The sequence below is a fragment of the Balaenoptera physalus genome (genome assembly GCF_965194825.1).
Source record: "Balaenoptera physalus genome assembly, chromosome: 4".
In the NCBI taxonomy this organism is placed as follows: Eukaryota; Metazoa; Chordata; class Mammalia; order Artiodactyla; family Balaenopteridae; genus Balaenoptera; species Balaenoptera physalus.
The window spans coordinates 38,364,935-38,388,123 of record NC_138891.1 but is presented as its reverse complement, the minus strand read 5'-3'; the positions used below and the strand labels follow the sequence as shown (position 1 = coordinate 38,388,123).

The 23,189-nt window shown below is 37.1% G+C and overlaps 1 protein-coding gene across 1 annotated transcript in view; it reads right to left on the bottom strand.

Annotated features, from left to right (window-relative positions):
* LEKR1 (leucine, glutamate and lysine rich 1) overlaps positions 1-23,189 on the bottom strand; it is a 331,218-nt gene that overhangs the window by 90,403 nt on the left and 217,626 nt on the right. The window contains exon 12 of the mRNA XM_082459714.1: positions 12,120-12,213. Within this exon, the coding sequence (XP_082315840.1) occupies positions 12,120-12,213 (94 nt within the window). The remainder of the gene's footprint in view (positions 1-12,119; positions 12,214-23,189) is intronic.

Below are 23,189 nucleotides of genomic sequence, written 5' to 3'. Positions count from 1 at the left end.
AATAAATTATACTTTCACTTAAAAGAAGAAAAAAAAGAATTTCACAATAGTATACTTCCATCTCTCCCTTCCCAGCTATTGTGATATTGTTGTCATATATTTTGCTTCTACATGTTATAAATCTCATATTAGATTATTAATATTTTTGTTTAAATAGTCCATTATAATTTAAAGAAATTTAAATGATAAAAATATCATATTTATCCATATTGTTACCAATTCTGGTGTTCTACATTCCTTTGTATAGATCCATATTTCCATCTGGTATAATTTTTCTTCTGAATAAAGGACTTCTTTTAACATTTCTTATAGTGTGGGTGTGCTAGTGATACATTTTTTCTGGTTTTTTCATTCTGAAAAGATCTTTATTTCACCCTCATGTTTGAAAAATATTTTCACTTTGTATAGAATTCTAAGTTGACAGCTCCCACCACCACCCCCTCACACCTGCCCCACCCTCCTTCTTTCAATACTTTCGGTCCCACTGTCTTCTTGCTTATATTGTTTATGATAAAAAAAAAAAATCTGCTCTCATCCTTATCTTTGTTCCTCATATATGTCTTTTATTCTCTGATTGCTTTTAAGATTTTCTTTTTATTAATATTTTTGAGCAATTGGATTATAATGCTTGAGGTTTGCTGAGCTTCTTGAATCTGTGGGTTTATAATTTTCATCAAATTTTGGGTTTTTTAGCTGTTATTTCTTCAAATATTTTTTCTGTCCTCTCTTTCCTGTCCTTTGAGGAGTCCAGTTATACATATATTAGGCCACTTGAATTTGTCTCACAGCTCACTGATGCCCTTTTTTTGTTCTGAGTCTCTTTTCTATTTTATTTCATTGCATAGTTTCTATTGCTGTGTCTTCAGTTTAACGAATCTCTTCTTCTGGAATGTTTAATCTGCCATTAGTCCCATCCAGTATACTTTTCATCTCAGACAATTGTAGTTTTCATCTCTATAAATTCAGTTTAGGTCTTTTTTATATCTTCCACATCTCTGCTTAACATGGTCAATTTTTCCTCTAGTTTTTGGACATATGGAATACAGTTATCATAACTGTTTTAATGTCCTTGCCTGCTAATTCTAACATCTGTGCCTTTCTGAGTCAATTTTTATTTGTTGATTTTTCTTCTCATTATGAGTCCTATTTTCCTGTTTCCATGCAGGGCAATTTTTGATTGGATGCTAGACATTGTGAATTTTATCTTGTTAAATGCTGGATATTTTTGTATTCTTATAAATATTCTTGAACTCTCTTCTGGGATGTAGTTAAGTTTCTTGGAATCAGCTTGATTTTTTAAAATGCCTTCCTTTTAAAATTTGTTGAGCAGGACCAGCTCAGCATTTAGTCTAGGGCTAATTATTCCCTACTACTGATGCAAGACCCTTCTGAGAACTCTACCTAGTACCCTATGAATTATAGGTTTTCCAGTCTGGCTGGTGAGAACAGGCATTATTATTGGCCTTGTGTAAGCATTTGGTACTCTTATCTCTGATCCTTTCAGATGGTCTCCCTTGCTCTGGGTAGTTTCCCCATTTATATGCACTGAGCATACATATAATTAATGGGGATTCTTTGTAGACATCTAATATTCTTTCTCTGTGCAGCTGTCTCCTGAGAACACTATCCTGTGAATTCTAGCCACTTAGATTCCCTGGACTCTTCATAAGGTCTCCTCAACTCAGAGAATCTGCCAAACTCCACCTGGATTCCCACTCCCTGTACCATGGCCTTAAATTTATTTCAAGGCACTAAGTTAGGGCAATCACAGAGGTTATCTTGTTTGTCTCTTATCTCCAAGAATCACTGTCTTTCATTGCCTGATGTCCAGTGTCTTGAAACCATTGTTTCTATCTCTTCTCCAGTGTTTTAGTTGTTTCAGGAAGGAGGGTAAATCTGGTTCCTGTTAGTCCACCTAAGCCAAACACAGACATTTTGGACTTTGTATTAGCTCTCATTTTTGAAGGGGGTGAGGGTGTTGTATCAGTTCTCATTTCCTGGCTATATAACCTTGGCAAATTACCTAACTTCTCTGAGCTTTATTTTTTTCCATGTGCAAATGGGAATAATAATGTTAGAATGATTAAAATTATATTGATGAAAAGCATTTAGCACAAGGCTTGGCATATAGTAAACACTCTAATAATAGAGACTATTTTTATTATGTAGATTAAGGGTTTAAATCAGATGATCTTTGCAGGCTATTCCAGACCTAAAATTTTATGATTTTATTAATTCAATTTTGAAAATTACATGGCATAATTTAAAAAATTAAAGTGTACCCTCAATATTCATTTTAACCATACATTAATTACACATAAATGAAAACTGATATTTTTTAAATGACGACTTTATCTCTGTCAAATTGTATTTTACAAGTTGTCTTTTTTAATTCCATTAACAGTACACTGAGGTACATTAGGAATTATTAGGCCATTTGGCTCTTCCATTTTAAAGAAGAATTTGAGATTTTTTTTGCCTCACCCTTCAATGCTGGAATTATTTCTTGAAGTAAACTTTTTCTCCCTGAGTTTTCACTATCAATCCATTTGCTTAGTCAGGAAGTAAGGTTTTGTTTGTTTTAACTACTGGTTTCTCAAAACGCTATGTACTGTTTAAAATGAGGTCAATAGTATAATTCTAAGATGTTCCATAATGTGATATCTTAGTAATAATCTAAGAAAATATTTGGTTGGAATTTGTTTATGACACTATAAAGTGATAGTCAATAGGTGACTATCACTTATTGTAAGCAGTCTGGCTGTGGGAAATTTTTTAATTACAACATTTTAACTGAAAAGTAACAACACTGCATTTGGAACCAATTTAAAATGTTCAGCATGCACATTAATTTGCTTTCTTCACATCAAAGCAATACTTGAAATAAACAAAAATCCATGATAATTAGTAAATAGTCAGTTATTTTAAAATGTGCCATCCTTGTTGCACAGCAACTATTGATTCTATTATGTGCTTTTTACATACTCTAAAATAATTAAGCAAGGGCATAAATTGCTATCTACTTTTTTTTACTGTTAAAAACATTTAATTATGAAGTTTATCCTAATATGTGTATTACACATTTGTAAAGGGAACATTTCATTCCTATGCAAAGACACAATGACCCAAGAAAGAGATGACAATGTCATATTAGCGATTCTCCTTTCTCATGAGGACTTTCAGGGAACTTTTAATTCATAGTCTCAATAACTAACACAGCCAAGCGTAATTATCATTCGTTGGCTTTACTGGTCTGGATCTTGATTTACTGCTAAGCTAAATTATAAGATTTATTAACAAAAAGTCATGTCCTCTCAAAAGAATGAAATGTCCATTTATATTAAAGAAAATTACACAGGCCAAAATACATCTATGATATAATTAATTTATTAGAAAGATATCATGGTTTTAATAAGAACTTAGAGAATCTCACATATGTTTATTTTCATCAACAAATTAACTTAGCATAAAGCAAGAACATATAGTTTTATATGGTCAGATGCTAACACTAACTTGGTCTGCATGCTGTGTTAGCACCTCAGGGATAGGGCACAGTAAGCAGCAGTACTAGAGTGGATCATGAATGCAGAGACTTCTTTTCCAGTGGATTATATCTGAAGGTCATTGGTGGGGTGTGACCAAAGAGATGAGGAACTTCTACATAAGCAAAGGCAGGAAAGTTCATTTTGTCAATCTAAGAGGAGCTCAGGAGTTTGAGGGAAAGGAAGGATCTGTGAATCTTCATCTGCATTTCACTAATTCCATCAGTGAAATTTCTTTTATTTTTTCAAAGATTTATTTATTTTTTATTTATTTATTTTATTTCTTTTTGGCTGCGTCGGGTCTTAGTTGCGGCACGCAGGATCTTTTTTGAGGCATGCGGGATATTCATTGTGGTGTGCGGGCTTCTCTCTAGTTGTGGCACGCAGGTTTTCTCTTCTCTAGTTGTGGTGCGTAGGCTCCAGGGCGCATGGGCTCTGTAGTTGTGGTGCACAGGCTCCAGAGCGTGTGGGCTCTGTAGTTTGCGGCAAGCGGGCTCTACTTGAGGCATGTGAGCTCAGTAGTTGTGGCATGTAGGCTTAGTAGCCCCGCAGCACGTGGGATCTTAGTTCCCTGACCAGGGATCAAACCCGCATCCCCCTGCATTGTAAGGTGGATTCTTGACCACCAGGGAAGTATCCATCAGTGAAATTTCTGACTCAAAAGATGGGATGTTTATAATATCTCTTTATACGTATTGCCAAGCTGCCCTCCAAAAGGGTGTGTAATTTCCAGTCCCTTAAAGAGTAAGAATGAAAGACTATCTCACTAGACCTTCACCACAAGACAAAGTTGAAGCAGTAAAAAATAATCTCTCCTTGCTTTAATTTGAATTTTTTTGATTGCTAGATAGGTGGATCATCTTTTCATATTTTTAAACATGGATTGGTAAGGGTAGGGGAAGTGAATAAGGATAGACTAACCAATTGAGTACACCAAGGCTAAAAAAAATAGAAGGAATTAAAGAAGTGTGGGCTTTAGAGAAGAAGGAGAAGAAAAAGCCTATGCTGGAGGTTCAGAGTCAAGATGATGGTGTGGGAAGATGCAGAGTTCGCATCTCCCCTCAACTAGGGTGCCTGCCGGATGCTGGTGGGGGACCCTGACGCCCAGGGAGATGGGAAGAATGCCCAAGCACACCGGTAGGATGTGGGGAGACTGAGGGGGGAGGAGAAGTGGAGCCTGGACAGGACCGGTGCCCCTGAGGGGTGACTGAGAGGCAGGAGAGGGAGGGGTTCCCACGCCTGGAGGGACCCTCAGGGGCTCAGATCAGAGGGGGAGCGGGCCCAGCATTTCCCCTGCCCAATCAGCCACGGAAGTCTGCCCGGCTCTCGGGCTGGGTCCTACACCCTCAGTGGTCCCCTCTGGGCCAGGTTGGTCCTGGGGGCATAGGAGGGAGGCCAGGAGAGAACAGGAGAGGCAGTCGAGAGGGGCCCTCCAGGACCAGAGGATCAGGAAATGAGCAGAGGACGTTTGCCCCACCCACTCGGGCACTGGGAGCCAGCTGAGCTCCCAGACTGGTCCCACGCCCTCCAAAGCACCCTCCAGGACTCATGGGTCCTGGGGGCATAGGAAGGAGGGCGGGGAGATCAGGAGAGGCAGGTGGGAGGGGACCTCCAGACTGGAGGAACAGTAGAGGAGCAGAGGGCATTTGCACCACCCACTGGAGCCCAGAAAGCCTGCTGGGCTCCCAGATGGGGCCCCCCCACCCTCTGAGACCAGAGGCAGGAGGCATGCCTGGGCCCCTTCTGTTCTGTTCAGACTAAGTCCCCCTTCCCACAACCCCCCCACCCACCCGCCACCTTTTCCGGCCCTTTGGGTCCTAAGCATAGGGCCCGCCCACTGCCCAAACTTCACCCCTGCTTAGGCCCTGCCTTCCACAGCCAAGGCTGTTCCACTTTTTTTTTCCCTCCTCCTCTTTTTTTACTATTGTGGTTCTGTTTTACCTTCCAGTTGTGTTTCATTTATATTTTTATTTTTATATTTTTTTCTAACATAGCTGTTAGTTTCCTATTCTAATTTCAGTTTTTACTTTGTTATTGTTCTCCTTTTTTTTTTTTTGCTGCCCTGAATGGCTTGCAGGATCATGGTTCACGAGCCAGGAGTCGGGCCTGAGCTCCCGTGGTGGGAGCCCCGAGTCCGAACCACTGGACTAAAAGAGAACCTCAGACCCCAGGGAATATTCATCGGAGTAAGGTCTCCCAGAGGTCCTCATCGCAGCACCAAGACCCAGCTCTACCCAACAGCCTAGAAACTGCAGTGTTGGAAGCCACAGGCCAAACAACCAGTAAGACAGGAACACAATCCCATTCATTAAAAAAAAGGAAAAAAAGTGAGACAGCAAAAAAATATGTCATAGAAGAAGGAGCAAGGTAAAAACCTACAAGACCAAATAAATGAAGAGGAAATAGGCAATCTACCTGAAAAAGAATTCAGAGTAATGATAGTAAAGACGATCCATAATCTCAGAAATAGAATGGAGGCACAGATTGAGAAAATACAAGAAATGTTTAACAAAGATCTAGAAGAACTAAAGAACAAACAAACAAAGATGAACAACAAAATAACTGAAATGAAAAATACACCAGAAGGAATCAATAACAGAATAACTGAGGCAGAAGAACGAATACTTGTGCTGGAAGACAAAATGGTGGAAATAACTGCCGAGGAGCAGAATAAAGAAAAAAAAAAGATAAGAATTGAAGACAATCACAGAGACTTCTGGGACAACACTACGTGTACCAACATTCAAATTATAGGGGTCCCAGAAGAAGAAGAGAAAAAGAAACGGTCTGAGAAAATATAAGAAGAGATTATAGAGCAAAACTTCCCTAACATGGGAAAGGAAAGAGTCACCCAAGTCAGGAAGCACAGAGAGTCCCATACAGGATAAACCCTAGGAGAAACACACCAAGACACATATTAATCAAACTAACAAAAATTAAATTCAAAGAAAAAATATTAAAAGCAGCAAGTGAAAAGCAAAAAATAACATACAAAGGAATCTCCATAAGGTTATCAGCTGATTTTTCAGGAGAAACTCTGCAGGCCACAAGGGAGTGGCAGGATATACTTAAAGTGATGAAAGAGAAAAACCTACAACCATACCCAGCAAGGATCTCATTCAGATTTGACAGAGAAATCAAAAGCTTTACAGACAGGCAAAAGCTAAGAGAATTCAGGACCACCAAACCAGCTTTACAACAAAGGCTATAAAGAAACTTCTCTAGGCTGGAAACACAAGAGAAGAAAAAGACCCACAAAAACAAACGCCAAACAATTAAGAAAATGGTAATAGGAACATACATATCGACAATAACCTTGAATGCAAATGGATTAAATGCCCCAACCAAAAGACACAGACTGGCTGAATGAATACAGAAACAAGACCCATATATATGCTGTCTACAAGAAACCCACTTCAGACCTAGGGACACATACAGACTGAAAGTGAAGGGATGGAAAAAGATATTCCATGCAAATGGAAATCAAAAGAAAGCTGGAGTAGCAATACTCGTATCAGATAAAATAGACTTTAAAATAAAGACTGTTACAAGAGATAAGGAAGGACACTACATAATGATCAAGGGATCAATCCAAGAAGAAGATATAACAATTATAAATGTTTATGCACCCAACATAGGAGCACCTCAATACATAAGGCAAATGCTAACAACTATAAAAGGAGAAATTGATGGTAACACAATAATAGTAGGGGACTTTAACACCCCACTTACACCAATGGACAGATCATCCAAACAGAAAATAAATGAGGAAACACAAGCTTTAAATGACACAATAGACCAGATAGATTTAATTGACATTTATAGAACATTCTACCCGAAAGTGGAAGAATACACTTTCTTCTCAAGTGCACACAGAACATTCTCCAGGAGAGATCACATCTTGGGTCACAAATCAAGCTTCGGAAAATTTAACAAAATTGAAATTGTACCAAGCATCTTTTCTGACCACAACATTATGGGATTGGAAATCAATTACAGGAAAAAACCTGTAAAAACCACAAATACATGGAGGCTAAACAGTGAGCTACTAAGTAACTAAGAGATCACTGGAGAAATCAAAGAAGAAATAAAAAAATACATAGAAAGAAATGACAACAAAAACACAATAACCCAAAACCTATGGACACAGCAAAAGCAGTTCTAAGAGGGAAGTTTATAGCAATTCAATCTCACCTCAAGGCACAAGACAAATCTCAAATAAACAATCTAACCCTACACCAAAAGCAAATAGAGAAAGAAGAACAAAGAAAACCCAAAGTCAGTAGAAGGAAAGAAATCATAAAAATCAGAGCAGAAATAAATGAAATAGAAACAAAGAAAACAATAGCAAAGATCAATAAAACTAAAAGCTGGCTCCTTGAGAAGATAAACAAAACTGATATAGCCTTAGCCAGACTCATCAAGAAAAAAAGGGAGAGGACGCAAATCAATAAAATTAGAAATGAAAAAGGAGAAATGACAACTGACATCATAGAAATACAAAGGATTATAAGAGACTACTACAAACAACTATATGCCAATAAAATGGACAACCTTGAAAAAATGGACAAATTCTTGGAAAGGTACAATTTTCCAAGACTGAACCAGGAAGAATTAGAAAATATAAAGAGACCTATCTCAAGTAATGAAATTGAAACTGTAATTAAAAATCTTCCAACAAACAAAAGTCCAGGACCAGATGGCTCCACAGGTGAATTCTATCAAACATTTAGAGAAGAGCTAACACCCATCCTTCTCAAACTCTTCCAAAAAATTGCAGAGGAAGGAACACTCCCAAACTCATTCTATGAGGCCACCATCACCCTGATACCAAAACCAGACAAAGATATCACATAAAAAAGAACATTACAGACCAATATCACTGATGAACATAGATGCAAAAATCATGAACAAAACACTAGCAAACAGAATCCAACAACATATTAAAAGGATCATACACCATGATCAAGTGGGATTTATCCCAGGGTTGCAAGGATTCTTCAATATACGCAAATCAATCAATGTGATACACCATATTAACAAATTTAGGAATAAAAAAACATATGATCATCTCAATAGATGCAGAAAAATCTTTTGACAAAATTCAACACCGATTCATGATAAAAACTCTCCAGAAAATGGGCATAGAGGGAAGCTACCTCAACATAATAGAGGCCATGTTATGACTAACCCACAGCAAACGTCATTCTCAATGGTGAAAAACTGAAAGCATTTCCACTAAGATCAGGAACAAGACAAGGATGTGCACTCTTGCCACTCTTATTCAACATAGTTTTGGAAGTCCTAGCTACGGCAATCAGAGAAGAAAAAGAAATAAAAGGAATCCAAATTAGAAAAGAAGAAGTAAAACTGTCACTATTTGCAGATGACATGATACTACTATACATAGAAAATCCTAAAGATGTCACCGGAAAACTACTAGAACTAATCAATGAATTTGGTAAGGTTGCAGGATACAAAATTAATGCACAGTAATCTGTGGCGCTCCTATACACTAACAAGGAAAAAGCAGAAAGAGAAATTAAGGAAACAATCCCATTTACCATTGCAACAAAAAGAATAAAATACCTAGGAATAAACCTACCTCAGGAGGCAAAAGACTTGTACTCAGAAAACTATAAAACATTGATGAAAGAAATCAAAGATGACATAAACAGATGGAGAGATATACCATGTTCTTAGATTGGAAGAATCAATATTGTGAAATGACTATACTACCCAAAGCAATCTACAGATTCAATGCAATCCCTATCAAACTACCAATGTGGCATTCTTCACAGAATTAGAACAAAATGTTTATTATTCGTGTGGAAACATAAAAGACTCCGAATAGCCAAAGCAATCTTGAGAAAGAAAAACGGAGCTGGAGGAATCAGGCTTCCTGACTTCAAGCTATACTACAAAGCTACAGTAATCAAGACAGTATGGTACTGGCACAAAAACTGAAATATAGATCAATGGTACAAGATAGAATGCCCTGAGATAAACACACACACATATGGTCACCTAATTTATGACAAAGGAGGCAAGAACATACAATGGAGAAAAGACAGCCTCTTCAATATGTGGTGCTGGGAAAGCTGGACAGCTACATGTAAAAGAATGAAATTAGAACACCACCTAACACCATATACAAAACTAAACCCGAAATGGATTAAAGACTTAAATGTAAGACGATACACTATAAAACTCTTAGAGGAAAACATAGGAAAAACACTCTTTGACATAAACCACAGCAAGATCTTTTTTGACCCACCTCCTAGAGTAATGGGAATAAAAACAAACATAAACAAATGGGAACTAATTAAACTTAAAAGCTTTTGCACAGCAAAGGAAACCATAAACAAGATGAAAAGAGAACCCTCAGAATGGGAGAAAATATTTGCAAGTGAAACAACAGACAAAGGATTAATCTCCAAAATATACGAACAGCTCATGGAGCTCAATATCAAAAAAACAAACAACCCGATCCAAAAACGGGCGGAAGACCTAAATAGACATTTCACCAAAGAAGACATACAGATGGCCAAGAGGCACATGAAAAGATGCTCAACATCACTAATTATTAGAGAAATGCAAATCAAAACTGCAATGAGGTATCACCTCACACTGGTCAGAACGGCCATTATCAAAAAATCTAGAAAAAGGGTGTGGTGAAAAAGGAACCCTCCTGCACTGTTGGTGGGAATGTAAATTGATACAACCACTATGGAGAACAGTATGGAGGTTCCTTAAAAAACTAAAAATAGAATTACCATATGACCCAGCAATCCCACTGCTGGGCATATACCCTGAGAAAACCATAATTCAAGAAGAGACATGTACCACAATGTTCATTGCAGTACTATTTACAATAGCCAGAACATGGAACCAAGTCAGAAAGAGTAAAACAGATACCGTATGCTAACGCATATATATGGAATCTAAAAAAAAAAAAAAAAGATACTTATGAACCTAGTGGCAGGGCAGGAATAAAGACGCAGACATAGAGAGTGGACTTGAGGATATGGGGGGGAGGGAGGGGGAAGCTGGGGTGTAGTGAGAGTAGCATCGACATATATACACTACCGAATGTAAAATAATTAGCTAGTGGGAAGCAGCAGCATAGCACAGGGAGATCAGCTTGGTGCTTTGTGATGACCTAGAGAGGTGGGATGGGGGGGAGGGAGGCTTAAGGGGGAGGGGGTGTGGGGATGTATGTGTGCATGTGGCTGATTCACTTTGTTGTACGACAGAGACTAACACAGTATTGTGAAGCAATTATACTGCAATAAAGATCTATAATAAAAAGAAGCCTATGCTATAAAATAAAACAAAAGAATGAGACACTTAGAGCAACTTTAGTCCATATTCTCAAATTTTAATTGTTGCCCATATGGAACTGTTGCTATAGAGATCATTTTTGTTATAGCCTGAATGTGCTGTCCCCAAAGGATAAGGGAAGGGGGATTGATTTATAGAGGGCCAGACTGGTTGAGTGTGGCCAACTGTGTGAAGACTGGAAATGAAAGTGACAAATTTAATTAACCTGAGCCAGCAACAATACCTAAAGGATTTCATCTGTGGATGGCAGAGTGGGGAATTCCAGGTGGAGAGATTAGTTTGAAGGTGGCCACCAACTGTTGCTTGAGGTTACAAGTTATAAGGTCTAGTCACCAAGGAGAAGCATCTGATGATAACCAAATAGGTTGTTGGGACTTCAGTCAAACAATCTGAATTTCAGTAGCCAGCTCTAGTTCTAGATGCACATGTAAGACATAATCAGAAAACCAAGACAGAAGGCTAGAGCTAGGATTAGGTACTGGTGGGGGAAAAGAAACAGCTTGGAAGGTTTCAGTACAGTATGCATGATAAAGCCAAGGGATCAATCAAAAAGTATGAGAAGTTTATGACAGGGAGATGATGTCTATAGCCTCAATGACTAGAGCTGTGCAAGGCCTGAGAAGGCAGGGGCCAACAATTTTAAAAGTATGATTTGTATTCTCTAAAATTATGAAAGCAATACACACTCATTGTTGAAAGTTTGAAAAATATAGAAAAGTCCAAAGACAAAAGTCAATGCAATTTTTTCATACTCTAAAAGCAAACATCTTCTTTGTAAATAGTGAACTAAATACTTATTCATTTTATTTGCCAAAAGTTTATAACTGAATAATTTTAAGTCATTGTTCATTCTCTTGTATTATCTTCTTAAAAGCAGAGAAATCATAAGAATGAATTAATATTCCCTGCTTTTAAGGATGTAGTCAAATGCAGATTCCGTCATTTTATGGGGAAAAGGGTAAATATTTAAAAGTAAAAATTATGCTTTTACATAAGAACTAACAGCTATCTTAATCTTATAAGATTTCAAATTCTCTTCTTATGTTTTAACTTCCTACTTGTCTAATATTTTGTAAAAAACATATATTGTAAGCACGTTTGGTCTAGGAAATTCCAGAAAGAATCAAAGGTGTGCACAGAAGCAAAGAAACCTATCTGAAGTAGTCTGGCAAATGGACAGAATTTTTGAAAAACAAATAAGACACATGCTGCTGAAAGCCACATTATTGTTACCTTCTCCCTCCAGTTATCACCGTCCAGCAGCTTCTGTCTAAGGGTTTCCTGCAACTGCTCGATGCTTTTCTGATGTGAAATCAGCATCGATTCCCTGAAAACCATAAACACAACAAATGAGTCAAGACACACCATTAACACCCTTCTTAAATTACAGTTCGTGCCTCAGGGATTATTTCACAATTCAGTCTGTTTATTCTTCTCTTTAGAAATATGTAGATACATATGTGTGTGTGTGTGTGTACTGCTACTACATACTATTTTAACTGTTGTTAACAGCAATTTAAAAACACTGGCAACAAGGTAAGTATTTTCTCAGGCTAAATTTTTGCTTAATAAGTAATATTATTATTTTTGCATGAAATAGTAACAACATATGTGTAGTCACAAATATAATAAAATACTATACATTGTGGTTCTAAAGTTTATGACTAAATTCTAACACTAGGTAATATTTTGTTTCTTTAAAAGAGGAAAATGTGCTGGGATATGACACAAAATCAGCACGTTTGTGGTTCTTGCTAGACTTATTTTTCTTTTATTTATCTCAAGTGCTAATAGGAACAGACTGAATTAAGTAGAGGGTAATATCTAAGATGTGGTATAGTACAAAACATACTAGAAAATAGGAGAGAAAACACAAAGAACATTTTAATATTTTAATCCACGTAATTGGATCTTTTTTTAATAAATTTATTTATTTATTTATTTATCTTTGGCTGTGTTGGGTCTTCACTGCTGCACGTGAGCTTTCTCTAGTTGTGGCTAGTGGGGGCTACTCTTCGTTGTGGTGCGCGGGCTTCTCATTGCGGTTGCGGAGCAACCGCTCTAGGTGTGCGGGCTTCAGTAGTTGTGGCACGCAGGCTCAGTAGTTGTGGCACACGAGATTAGTTGCTCCGCAGCATGTGGCATCTTCCCATGTCCCCTGCATTGGCAGGTGGATTCTTAACCACTGCGCCACCAGAGAAGTCCCCATGTAATTGGGTCTTAAAGCTAAGTTTGTGACCCTCTGGGTGGAAGTAAGTGTGGGAGATTCATGAGAACATTTCTCCAGAGGCCCTGAAGTTAAGACTTTAAATATCACAGGTGGTGGCAAAAGTATGCCTGTTGATCAGGGAGTCCCTCCACCCCCTTCTATAATCATCATAACCCTTCTTATTTTCTGGGTAGGTGATTCTTTTCCATTGCTTATTCCTCTTTCTAATCCCTTTGTTTTCCATCATCACCCTCTTCCCTTTAGTTCTGACCCCTTTTCTCAAACTTGTGACTTTGATTTATAACTGCCTGTTAGACATCTCCACCCTGATGAGCCATCAACACCAAAGATTCCACACATCAAAAACAAATTCATCTTCATCTCCAACGGTCTTGCCTTTCCTTTTGACTTCTGAAACCTTCAACAGTCACAATCTGTAGCTTGAAATCCCTGAGTCATCTCTGACTTTTCCTTCTTCTTGTTCTACCACATCCATTCAGTAACAAGTTCTATGTATTCTTCTCCTTGGTGCACCTCGAACTATTTCCTCCCTTCCTTTATGACTACTAACAGTTAAGGTTCTTGACTTTATTTCCCACCAAGAGTATTGTAATAGACTGTCAATCTGTCTTGATCTCTATTCTCATCTCACTCTTACAGTATTATTAAACATTTTTTAATAAAAATAGTGCCTACATTTCTAGGCTAGAAAATTTTAAGGTCACGAACATAAAGACACATCAACTTGGTAGCCAGGATTATGAATATTATTTGAGGGAAAATGATTGAAAAGAACAAAACTCCCCAGACTTTTTTTTCAGAACTGTGTCAGACTAGGTACTTTGACAACTTTCCTACTGAAAATAAGTTTTTTTTTCACTTATAAAAAAAATCTTAAAATTCATCAGTGATCTGGACAAAAAGTTAGGAAGATGCAGGAAACACAAATCAAGAGAAAGGACAGAAAAAGGTTATCAGTGGAAAACTAGTGAAATTTGAATAAAGTCTATAGGTTAGTTAATTGTATTATATCCATATTAATTTCTTAGTTTTTACATATGTTCCATGGTTATGAAAAATGGACCAGAGGGAAACAAATTCTCTGTACTGTCTCTGTAACTTTTCTTTAAATACAAAATTATTCCAAACTAATGGTTTAAAAAAATGGAGTAAAAGGAAGAACCCCAACAATAAGTAGAGCATTGAAGCCAACTCTCACCTTGAAGGTACTTTCCAAATCTGTTCCAAATGATGTACTTGAGCATTAAATTTCACAGCCATGAAGGGCACTGGAGTCAGGAGAGAAAGGAAGAGCTTGAGAGGAAACTCACTTGCATGAAACTGCATCTCAAAGAGTGACACATGCAGTATGCATTTTTGTCATACTGTATGTCAGAATATGAAATTCTCACCCAGTATGTGTAAAATACAAATAACATCCCCTCTCAAGGAACGAAAAAGAAATTTCCGGCTTTGAAGTTTGGTGCTAGGTAGAGGGGAAAATACAAATCTCCCACAAGAATTTATAAACACATGCCAATCCCAGTGCAGGTTTGTATCCTGAATTCACACTACCTGAGTGGTCCAAAAAGCTTCATATTGAGGAGATATCTTACAACGGTGTTAGGATAACCTTGCCTCCAGCTGCCTAGTAGGAAGAACACCAATATGTTTGGGAGAAACCTATCTTCAACTTGAAACTCAGAGAATTCCTACAGATAAAAATTCAAGACCTATGAGACCATAATTTTAAGAATCCCAAAATTATTTTTTTTTAAAGCTAGTAAGAGGAAGAATGAGCAGACACAAATGATAGCATAATCAAAGCCACAAATTCTAAAGTATTTTCAGATATTGAATATAAATAAGGATGTACAATATGTTGGAAGAAATAAAAGATTAATTTAAATGACTAATGAAATCTGAAACGAACCAATCAAACTTGTAGAAATGAAGCATATAATAACTGGGATGAAAAACTCAGTAGATGGTCCGATAGCAGATTATTCACAGCTAAAAATGAAATAATAAACTGAAAGGGAGATTCAAAGAAATTATACAGGGTGCAGTACATGATGTCAAAAATATGTAAAATATAAAAGAGGCTGGGGGCTTCCCTGGTGGCACAGTGGTTGAGAATCTGCCTGCCAATGCAGGGGACACGGGTTCGAGCCCTGGTCTGGGAAGATCCCACATGCCGCAGAGCAACTAGGCCCGTGAGCTACAATTACTGAGCCTGTGCGTCTGGAGCCTGTGCTCGGTAACAACAGAGGGCGCGATAATGAGAGGCCCGTGCACCACGATGAAGAGTGGCCCCCACCTGCCACAACTAGAGAAAGCCCTCGCACAGAAACGAAGACCCAACACAGCCATAAATAAATAAATAAATAAATAAATAAATAAATAAATAAATAAATAAACAAACCCAAAGTTTAAAAAAAAAAAAACCACAAAGATATTTATAAGGCTGTGATTTAAAAAAAAAAAAAGAGGTTTATATATGGAGGACAGAGTGAAAAGATCTAATATTTCTCTATTTACCATTTCAGAAGCAAATGAGAGAGAAAGGGAGAGGAAGGACATTACAGATTGATGAAAAATACCAACCCATAAATCTAGGAAGCCCAAAGGATTCCAAGCAAGATAAATAAAAATAAATCTCATATCTGGCACCTGGTAGTGAAAATGAAGAATATTGGAGTTAAAAGAGATTTTAAAAGACGCTGGAGAGGAAATAAAACATACTGTCTTCAAAGGAACTCAAACATATTGAAAGCTTATTCTCCAATAGAAAGAAGGAAGGCCAAAAACAGCAAAATAATATATTAAAAATCCCATGAGAAAATAACCATCAATCTGAAGTTGGGTACCCAGCAAAACTGTCTTTCAGAAGGAGGCCGAAATAAAATATGCTCAGAAAAATAAAATCTGAGTGTTTACTGCCAGCTAAACGACTTCTAAAAAATGTGCTTTGCAGGAAGGATTATGATCTCAGAAGGAAGGTCAGACGATCAAGAAAAAATGGTGAGCAAAGGAACTGGCAAACACACAGGCAGGGAGGGCTTCTTGGGCGTGTGACCAAGACAGCTGTACAGGGCCCATGTTCTGAAGGGGAACCTGGGTTTCAGATTTAATGCTCTGTGGTCACCACTGATAAATTCTTAATAACTTTATCTTTGAGTCTGTGTTTTGTAAGTGAGGTCTAATGGGACAGTCACGCACATGCTGGGGCCTTGGAACCTCGGCTCACACAGAGTCCTACCTTTCGCCACCTCCCTGTCTCCCCAGGATGGTTCTCAACCTTTTGCTCCCTGACCCTTGCCTAGCATCTGCTGTCATCCTCTGCTTCAGTGGGCACAGGCATGGGGAATGTTGGGTCTGCCATGTGTGTCCTTTTGGCTGAGTCTGGGGCAGGGCCTTGGGTGCCCGTGAGAGCGTGCATCCACGCTACGATTTCTCCATGCCCAAGGGAGCACAAGATTCAATAGCAAACAAACAAAAACAGACCCTGACAAGTTGAGAGAAAGACGGTGAAGGAAAGGAAAAAGCTTCTTTCTTTTTTTGAAGGGGCTCCACGTTTTCATTTTACACTGGGCCTGAAAATTATGTAGCCAGCCCTGTATGTAAGTACTTGTAAATAAATATCATCTGTATAAAATATTAGTTTTGACTGTGTGTGATCAGTGGGGCTAACAAAAGGATAGAACTAGAACACTAGACAAAAATGTAGAATATAGGATGGCAACTATCAGGGCTCCAGTGTTATTCAAGAGAAGTTTGAGATATTCAAGAGAAGTTTGCATTATTCAAGAGAAGTTTGAGATATTAATTTTAGACTTCATTAAGCATGCATGGTAAAATCTCAGAAGTAACCAATAAAAGAATAGAATATGCCATTAGAAGAAGATGCACTAAGAAAATAAAAGAAACTCCAACAATGTTGCCCCCGCCCAAGGCCCAAAAGGAGAAAAGAGTGTAGAAAAAGAGAGAGAACTATTGATAGAAAACTTAAGATAACAATCATAATAATGGCAAATAAACTAAACTCATGAGTTAAGAGAAACAGGCTTGATAAAAGCAAGCCCTGACCCTAACCCTAACCCTACATATTGGGTTAAGTAAAATATATTAATTAAGATAACTTTTACCTGTTTATTTTTACTCTTCTAATATGGCAATTAAAATTTTTAAAGTGACATATGTGGCTCACATTATACTTCTACTGAACAGCACTGTTATAATCCATATTCTACGAAAACAAAGAAACGTCAGTAACAAAAGATAATTATCTCCATGTATTTGGAACTTTTAAGAAATGTGTTTCTTAATAACTCTTGGGTCAAATGAAAAATCATAACTGATACTTCAAAATACTTAGACTTGAACAATAATGAAATTTCTACACATCAAAATTTATGAAATATAGCTAAGCAGAAAAGATAAATAAATTGTGGTATACTTCAGAGTATAATACAGATGAAGAAATGAATGATTTTCAGCTACATGTAACATCATGGACAAAAATCCCAGGGACATAATCTTGAGCACAAAGAATAAATCACTGAGTAATATATATAGTATAATTTTATTTCTATGTAGAAAAAATATATGCAAAATCTAATTTATTTTTAGGAATACAAACATATGTGGTAAAATTACAGAGAGAAGCAAAGGAATAACAGGTATTTTCTGTAGGTCTTTGTGGATGCTCTTTATCACTTTGAGGAAGTTCCCATCTCTTCCTAGTTTGCTGAGAACCACAAAATGCAGGTTGGTGGTTACCTCTGAGCAAGGATGCCATGTGGTGGAATAAGGAGAAGCACCAAGGGACTTCAATGCTAATGGTAAGGCTCTTTTTCCTAAACTGAGCATTCATTGTATTGTAGTTCTTCATACTTTATACCTATCTAAACCTTTTATGTAACTACTCAGTATTTATAAAAACAATTAATGTTAAAGCCTGAGCATAGAGTATAACGGGCATCTGGAGAAAAGAGAATTAAAGGCAAAGACCAAGGAGAGGGAAATGGCAAGTGAACAGCAGGGTGGAGTTTACTGCCTACTATGCACACTATGGACAAGGCAGTACCTGGAGAGACAGAGGTGAATGAGGGCACGGTCCCTGTCCAAATGGTGCTCAAAAGCCAGCAATGTTGTAAAAGGAAGATTTATCTTTTAAAATGTGAGGCGAACCTAGCAGGTTCTGATGCTTGCTAAGCAGTCTCTAGGCTGGAGAAAGGAAGTGAAGCAGAAGGAACAAAGAATGAGGACAGTAAAAGTGGGATTACATTAAAACCTCAATTCTGGGCTTTCCTGGTGGTGCAGTGGTTGGGAGTCAGCCTGCCAATGCAGGGGATACGGGTTCGATCCCTGGCCCGGGAAGATCCCACATGCCACGGAGCAACTAAGCCTGTGAGCCACAACTGCTGAGCCCGCGTGCCACAACTACTGAAGCCCACGTGCCTAGAGCCCGTGCTCAGCAGCATGAGAGGTCACCGCAATGAGAGGCCCGCGCACTGCAGCGAAGAGTAGCCCCCACTCGCCGCAACTAGAGAAAGCCTGCGCGGAGCAACGAAGACCCAAAGCAGCCAAAAATAAATAAATAAATACATTAAACAAACAAACAAACAAACAAAACCCTCAATTCTGGCTTTCTTCCAAATATTTGGCCATTCCCGTCTCCTTTGCAGAATCATCTTTCTCTGCTGTCAATTACATGTTTGGTGTTCCTTAGCACTTTGTTCTGAGGCCTCTTTTTTCTCTCTCTCTACTCTTTCTCTAAGTGATCATATCCATGCCTATGGTTAAAATGCAATAGTTGCTGACAACTCCCAGATTTTATCTCCAGCTCACATCTGTTCTCTGAGTATCTGACTCATGTTTCCAACTCTCACCTGACTGCTCTACTTTTATATTTCAGAGTCATCCAAAACTCAACATGTCTGTAATCCCAGAGGCTAACAAGGTCAGTTTATTTTCTGCTCATGATATATGTCATCTGCTGCTTTGCTCTGCATGTTTTGTTCCAGGATGTAGCCCAAGGAGCAATTCTTACCTGGGAATACTACTTTTGTGATAGAAAAGAAAAATTGCGAAAACATAGGATCTGTTAAAGTTTCTGCTCAGAATCAGTGCATGTCACTCCTCTCCCATTTCAATGGCAAGAACAAATCAAATGGCCAAGTCTGATGTGAAGCAGGTGTGGATAGTATAGTCCTCTCAGCAGGAGGTGCACAGTAAGTCACCTGGCATCAGGTGGAGTCCATCCCAACTCTGAAATCCTACCGGAAGCGACTATGAGGATTTCTACCCTGGAGGTAGAGAACATTCCTTGCTTAGACTGTGGTTCTTTCACTTGGGAGTGATTTCTCAATCCATTTTTCTCCATAGCTCCTGGCTTTCCTCTCTGAGATGTAATTTTTTTTTTTTCCATCATACAGCCTTGCCACATCAGAAGAGGGTGTTAGAAATTCTGCCCTTTTGAGAGACAGCTTTCTCAACTTCTTTCCTATCCATAGAAGATTTGGAGGAGAAATCGTTCCAAGAGTATTTAAAAAAAAAAAAAAAACAGATTTATTGAGATATAATTGAAAACAGTAAACTACATGTTTAAAGTATACACTTGGATGAGTTTTGACATATGTATAAACATATGTGTGTGAAACCATCACTGCAATCAAAATAATGATATATCCATCATCTCCCAAGGTTTCCCTATGCCCTTTTTGAATCCCTCACTCCTGCCCTCTTGCCCCCAGAAATCAAGAGTTTGCTTTCTGTCATTATACATTAGTTTGCACTTTCAGAATTCTATAAAAATTCTCTATATATCATACAGTATATTCTGTTTTGTGTGTTTCGCATTTTTCATTTAGCATAATTCCTTTTAGATTTGTCCATGTTGTACCATGAATCAATAGTTTATTATTTTTTTTTTTTCTGAGTAGTATTTCATCACATGGATATACCACAATTTGTTTATCCATTCACCTGCTGATGGACATTTAGGTTGTTTCACAGGTTTTGGCTATTACAAATATAGCTATTAATATCTGTGTACAAGTATTTGTATGGATATGTCCCTTCATTTCTCTTGGGTAAATACCTAGGAGTGAAATGGCTAAGTAGCAAGGTAAGTGTATGTTAAACTTTTTAAGAAATGTCCATACTGTTTTCCAAAGAGTTGTACTGTTTTACATCCCAACCAGCAGAGTATGAGAGTTCCAGTTTCTCCACATCTTGCCAACAATTGGTATGTTCAGGCTTTCTAATTTTAGCCATTCTAAAAGTGTGTGCTTGTGGGACTTCCCAGGCAGTGCAGTGGTTAAGATTACATGCTTCCACAGCAGGGGGCATGGGTTCCATCCCTCGTCGGGGAACTAAGATCCCACGTGCTGTGAGGTGTGGCCAAAAAAAAAAAAAATCAATAAAAAAAATAGAAGTGTGTGGTCGTATCTCATTATGGTTTTAATTTGTATTTCCCCAATGACTAATGATGTTGAACATCTTTTTTATGTGCTTATTGGCCATCTGTATATCTTTGGTGAAGCGTCTGTTCAAATGTTTTGCTCATTTTTTATTGGATTGTTTATGGTCATCTGAGTTTCTAAAGTTCTTTATATATTCTGAAGGCAAGTCCTTTATGACATATATATTGTGCAAATCTATGACGATGGCTTGTCTTCATTCGCTAAACAGTGTCTTTTAAAGAACAGAAGTTTTAACTTTGATGAAGTCCAATTTATCAGGGTTTTTTTCTTTTATGGATTGGGCTTTTGGGGTTGAATCTAAGAAATCTTTGCCTAATCCAAGGTCACAAAGATATGTCTCCTGTTTTCTCCTATAAGTTTTATAATTTTAGGTTTTATATTTAGATCTAGGATCTATTTTGAATTAATCTCTATATATACATTTCACAGTGTGAATGGAAGTTCATTTTTTGCATATGGATATACAATTGTTCCAGTGCCAATGGTGAAAAAAACTATGTGTTCTCCAATGAACTGCTTTGGCACCCATGTAGAAAATCAATTAACCATACATGTGTGCCTATTTCTGGATTCTCTATTCTGTTCCATTGATCTATTTGTCTATCTTGAGATTAATACCACACTGTCTTGATTATTTGTAGCTTCACAATAAATCTTGAAGTTAGGTAGTGACTTTGATCTTTTGGCTCCTCAAAGTTTTTTCAAAGTTGTTTTGATTATTCTAGGTCCTTTGCATTTCCATATGAATTTTAAAATTAGCTTGTTAATTTGTACAAAAATGTTTGCTGGAGGTTTGATTGGGATTGCATTGAATCTATAAATCAATTTGGAGATAACTGTTAACAATATTGAGGCTTCTGTTCCATGAACATTGTATATCTCTCCATTTATTTAGATCCTCTTAATTTATCTCAGCAATGTTATGTAGTTTTCAATGTACAGGTCTGGCACATTATTTGTCAGATTCATCCCTAAGTATTTCATGTGTTTTGAAATATTTTGATAAATACTGCTTTTTAATTTTGATTGTTCTGTGCAAATATACAGAAATTAATTTGGGTTTTGGATGTTGACTTTTTTTCCTGCAACCTTTTGCGAAACCCACTTATTAGTTCTAGTAACTCCTTTTGTAGATTCCATGGGGTTTTCTATGTTAGTGAGCATATCATCTGTGAATAAAAAATTTTATTTCTTCCTTTCCAGTCTGATGCCTTTTATTTCTTTTTCTTGCCTGACTGTACTGACTAAAACTTTCAGCACAATGTTGAACAGAACTGATGACAGCAGGTGTTTATTTCTTGATCTTGATCTTAGGAGGAGAGTATGTAGTCTCTCACTATTAAGTATGATGTTATCTGTCAGTTATCTTAGATGCCCAGTATCAATTTGAAAAAGTTTTCCTCTATTTCTACTTTACTGAGATTTTTTTAAAAATTAGGAATGAACGTTTTGTTTTGCCAACTGCCTGTTTTGTTTCTATTGACATAATCATTGAGTTTTTCTTTTTTACTTTTTGAATAACAATAATTGATTTTTGAATGTTAAACTGATCTTACATTCTTGGGATAAACTCCACACATTCATGGTTTCTTTCCTTTTTTATGTTGCTGGATTCAATTTGCTAAAATTTTGCTTACAAGTTTTGCATCTGTGCTCATGAGGGATGTTGGTCTGTTAATTTGCTTGTAATGCTTTTGTCAGATTTTGGTATCAGGGTAATACTGGCCTCATGAAGTAAGTTAAGAACTACTCCTTCCTCTTTCATTTTCTGGAAGAGTTTAAGAAGAATTAATACTATTTCTTCCTTAAATTCTTGATAAAATTCACCAGTGAAACCTTCTAGGCCTGAAGTTTTCTTTGTGGGAAAAATTTAAATTATAAACTCAGGTCATCTATTCATTTTAGTGAACCTGGGTAGTTTATATTCCAAAAAAAGTATCCATTTTTCAGAGTTGTCAAAATTAATGGCATAGTCAAGCAAATGGCTTTGTGGCACCATTTTTCCAACAGCATTTGCTCACTTTGTGTCTCTGTGACATTTTGGTAAGTCTTGCAATATTTCAAAATTTTCATGATTATTATTTTGTAATGATGATCTGTGATCAGTGATCTTTGATGTTACTTACTGAAGACTCAGATGGTGGGTAGCATTTTTTAGCAATAAAGTATTTTTGAATTAAAAAAATTAATGGCATAAAGTTGTTTATAGTATTCCTCTATTAATGTATTAGTATCTGAAGAATGTAATGTCACCACTCTCATTTCTGATGTTGGTAAATTTTTGTCTTCTCTCTCTTTTCCTGATGAGTCTGACTTGAGATTTATTAATGTTATTGATCTCCTCAAAGAAACTGATTGTTTAATTGATATTCTATATTGTTTTACTGTTTTCTATGTCATTAATTTCTGCTCTGATCTTTATTATTTACTTTCTTATGCTTATCTTGGGTTCTGTTTGCTCTTCTTTTTCTAACTTCTTAAGGTGGAAGCTGACCTTTTTTCTTTTTTCACATAGACATTTATTGCCATAAATTTGCTCCCTTAAGTTTTGCTTTAGTGATATTCCACACATTTTGATGTCTTCATTCCCATTTAGTTAAAAAA